The 2,937-nt window shown below is 33.1% G+C and overlaps 1 protein-coding gene across 1 annotated transcript; it reads left to right on the top strand.

Annotated features, from left to right (window-relative positions):
• Window positions 1-527: 527 nt before the first annotated feature.
• LOC121978749 lies at window positions 528-1,394 on the top strand. The gene is made up of 3 exons (XM_042531049.1): window positions 528-941; window positions 1,022-1,231; window positions 1,329-1,394. The coding sequence occupies exons 1-3, from the start codon at window positions 528-530 to the stop codon at window positions 1,392-1,394; spliced, it is 690 nt and encodes a 229-aa protein (XP_042386983.1).
• The last annotated feature ends 1,543 nt before the right edge of the window (window positions 1,395-2,937 follow it).

Here is a 2,937-nt window from a genome sequence, read left to right as displayed (position 1 = left end):
GACTTCAAGGTCGACGAGAAGAAGACCTCAAAATAGAGACACTTGCAAATCCACAAAGTGGAGAGTGAAAAAGGAGTGTTAGTAAGCAGGCCAGATATGTCCTGGCGTAATTATTCTGACGCTTAAGTTAGTGAGATAGAGGAGATGTAGAAGATGAACAATAGAAGGAAAAAAATGTAATGTGCACATCTAGACCAAACTTTCTCGTGCCCACAAGATCGGGCTCCTTCAATAATACCCTTGTGATCTCTTTAATTAATTAAGTATCATATCATAAAAAGGAAATGTCAAATTACCATATATTTATTATATCATTTGGGGGTGATGGAAATTAACTAGATAAATTTACGGTGATAAAAAAAAATGGCGGCAATCTTTGAAATTTAGCGCGATGCGCAGTTGGATTAATCTGTTAAGAAAATGTAGGTTAATTAAAACTATATACATACATATATATATATAGCTCAAAGAATGAACGACCGAAACTTGTTCCACAATCAGGCTTCAATCCCTCCATCGGCGGCGACATGGCGACCAGGTTGGCGAAGGGGAGCAGAGTGGAGGTGATGCGGCGAAACGCCGACGACAGCCGCACACCTCCGTATTCATGGCGCTGCGGCGATCTCCTCTCATTCAATTCCCAGCAGTTCATCGTTCGCCTGGACGACCCCGAGGTGCCGGTGCAGTGCGTGTCGAGGGATTGCATCCGCCCGTGCCCTCCTCCCTTCGTCGGCCGCTTCCGGTGGAAAGCCGGCGACCCGGCCGAATTGTTCGAGGACCACGCGTGGTGGCCGGCGAAGGTCGTCGACGTGGATGATCGCCGTAGGGTCGTCGACGTTTGGCGCTGGAACTCGGCGACGCAGATCCGAGTTCGCCCGTCCAAGCTTCGGCAGAGGAAACAATGGATTCACGCGAAGTGGTCTGTGATCGATAAGTCTGAGGTATTTATAAATTATGACATCGATAAAAAAAATCGAATTAATTAATTGTATGCATCTTTGTCTAACATCTGTAATGGCAGGCGGAAGCAGAGGTTCCTTCTCAGCCGTGCGAGGACAGAGAGTCCTGCAACATGTCCGGTCGGAAGAGGATGAGTCCGTCGGAGGGAGAGGTGGAGAGCCGTCCCTGCCGGCGCCAAGTTGTTTTCTGGACGTCTTCGGTGGATTATTCCAGTGATTCGACATCGTCGTCTTCGGTGGATTATTCCAGTGATTCGGCATCGTCGTCTTCGGTTAACAGTCCGGAAAATTAATTGCTAATTAGTTGAGGCAAGATTACAATTTCGTAGGTTAATTTGGTTAACTGATGTTGTTTGTATTGTATTGTAGACTGTTGAACAATGTGTAAATGATTTGATTAAGTATATATTAGAAAAACAATTATATGTAAAGTGAAAATGATGGTTAATCATCAAACATATAAAATTGATATATGATGATACTAAAATATAATAATATTAATATTAAATAAAAAATAAATAATTGGTTCTCGTTTTTTTTAGAAGTTCATAAATAATAATAATAATAATAATAATATTATTATTATTATTATTATTATTATTATGTTAAAGGACAGATAAATATTTTAATATTAAAAAACTAACTAATAATATGTTTTCAATTCTTTTATACTGATAGATATCTAGATAGATAGTTTTAATAAGTTCATATTTTTTTGAATTTTTATTTTTTTCACATTTATATAGTTTTAGATATTTTAAAATACAATTAAAAAAATTAAACTAATATGGAAATAATTGGTTCTCGTTTTTTTAGAAGTTCATAAATAATAATAATAATAATAATAATAATAATAATAATATTATTATTATTATTATTATTATTATTATAATGTTAAAGGTAGGGATGACAATTTTACTCGAATCTGATGGAGGATCAGACATCCGACTCGAATGGAGGATGATATGGAGGGACTATCAATACCCGAATACCTGATTAAATAATATATATACATATATTAAAGAAAATTTTCTTTTTTCAAAATCAACATACTATTTTTGTTGATATTAGGAGGAGACTATAAAGATGTTTAATCTATTTTTTAATTATATATATATATATATATATATTTTAATAGGATATTAATTATAATATATTTTTATTGAATGATAATAGTTGGATAGAAAGAATAAAAATTATAACTATAGAAGATATCCAATCATTTAATGGGTATGGATATATCCATCGGAGATTCTATACCCGATGGATATAGGGACGGAGGATATAGAATCCGATCTGAACCCGACCCATTGTCATCCCTAATTAAAAGACAGATTAATATTTTAATATCAAAAACTAACTAATAATATGTTTTCAATTCTTTTATACTGATAGATAGATAGATAGATAAATAGATTGATTGATTGATTGATTGATTGATTGATGATTTTAATATGTTCATGTTTTTTTAATTTTTATTTTTTTTATATTTATATAGTTTTAAATATTTTAAAATACAATTAAAAAAATTTAAACCAATATGGAAATATCAGTAATCGACAATTATGAATCGTAATCACTTTTTAAAATTTAAATTAAGAGTCATAATTTTTAAACCATCAAACTATTCTGAATTATTATCTGATTTAAATACCAGACAAAGACAAAGAACTAAAATTACACCAGTTCGTAGAGAACTAGATAAACATTGCCTTTCAAATTGATTAAATATACAACTTTTTTTTTAACTACATTTCTTCTGCGATTACTTGAAATACTACTGCAATATATGTTACTTAAAGATGGAATCTGTTATCTAAGCGGTCTCATATGATGAGTCTCACGATCATCTATGAGTAGATAAATTAAGAAGTTATAGTTGATTAATATAAGGAAGATTTTTTTTCTCGACTTTGCTGATGTTCCTACCCAAAAATCATGGAGATGACAAGCTCGGGATGTGACTGTTGCGTTAACT

This window comes from Zingiber officinale, chromosome 4B (assembly GCF_018446385.1).
Source record: "Zingiber officinale cultivar Zhangliang chromosome 4B, Zo_v1.1, whole genome shotgun sequence".
NCBI classification, from domain to species: Eukaryota; Viridiplantae; Streptophyta; class Magnoliopsida; order Zingiberales; family Zingiberaceae; genus Zingiber; species Zingiber officinale.
The sequence above is the reverse complement of the archived record's forward strand: the minus strand, read 5'-3'. Positions and strand labels throughout refer to the sequence as shown.

What these genes read in the sequence shown, in the direction of transcription:
- LOC121978749 (XM_042531049.1), top strand. Translation starts at nt 528, where the DNA reads ATGGCGACCAGGTTGGCGAAGGGGAGCAGAGTGGAGGTGATGCGGCGA. An exon ending in CTGTGATCGATAAGTCTGAG is followed by an intron (nt 942 to 1,021) that starts GTATTTATAAAT and finishes CTGTAATGGCAG; the next exon opens with GCGGAAGCAGAGGTTCCTTC. An exon ending in ATTCGGCATCGTCGTCTTCG is followed by an intron (nt 1,232 to 1,328) that starts GTTAACAGTCCG and finishes ATTGTATTGTAG; the next exon opens with ACTGTTGAACAATGTGTAAA.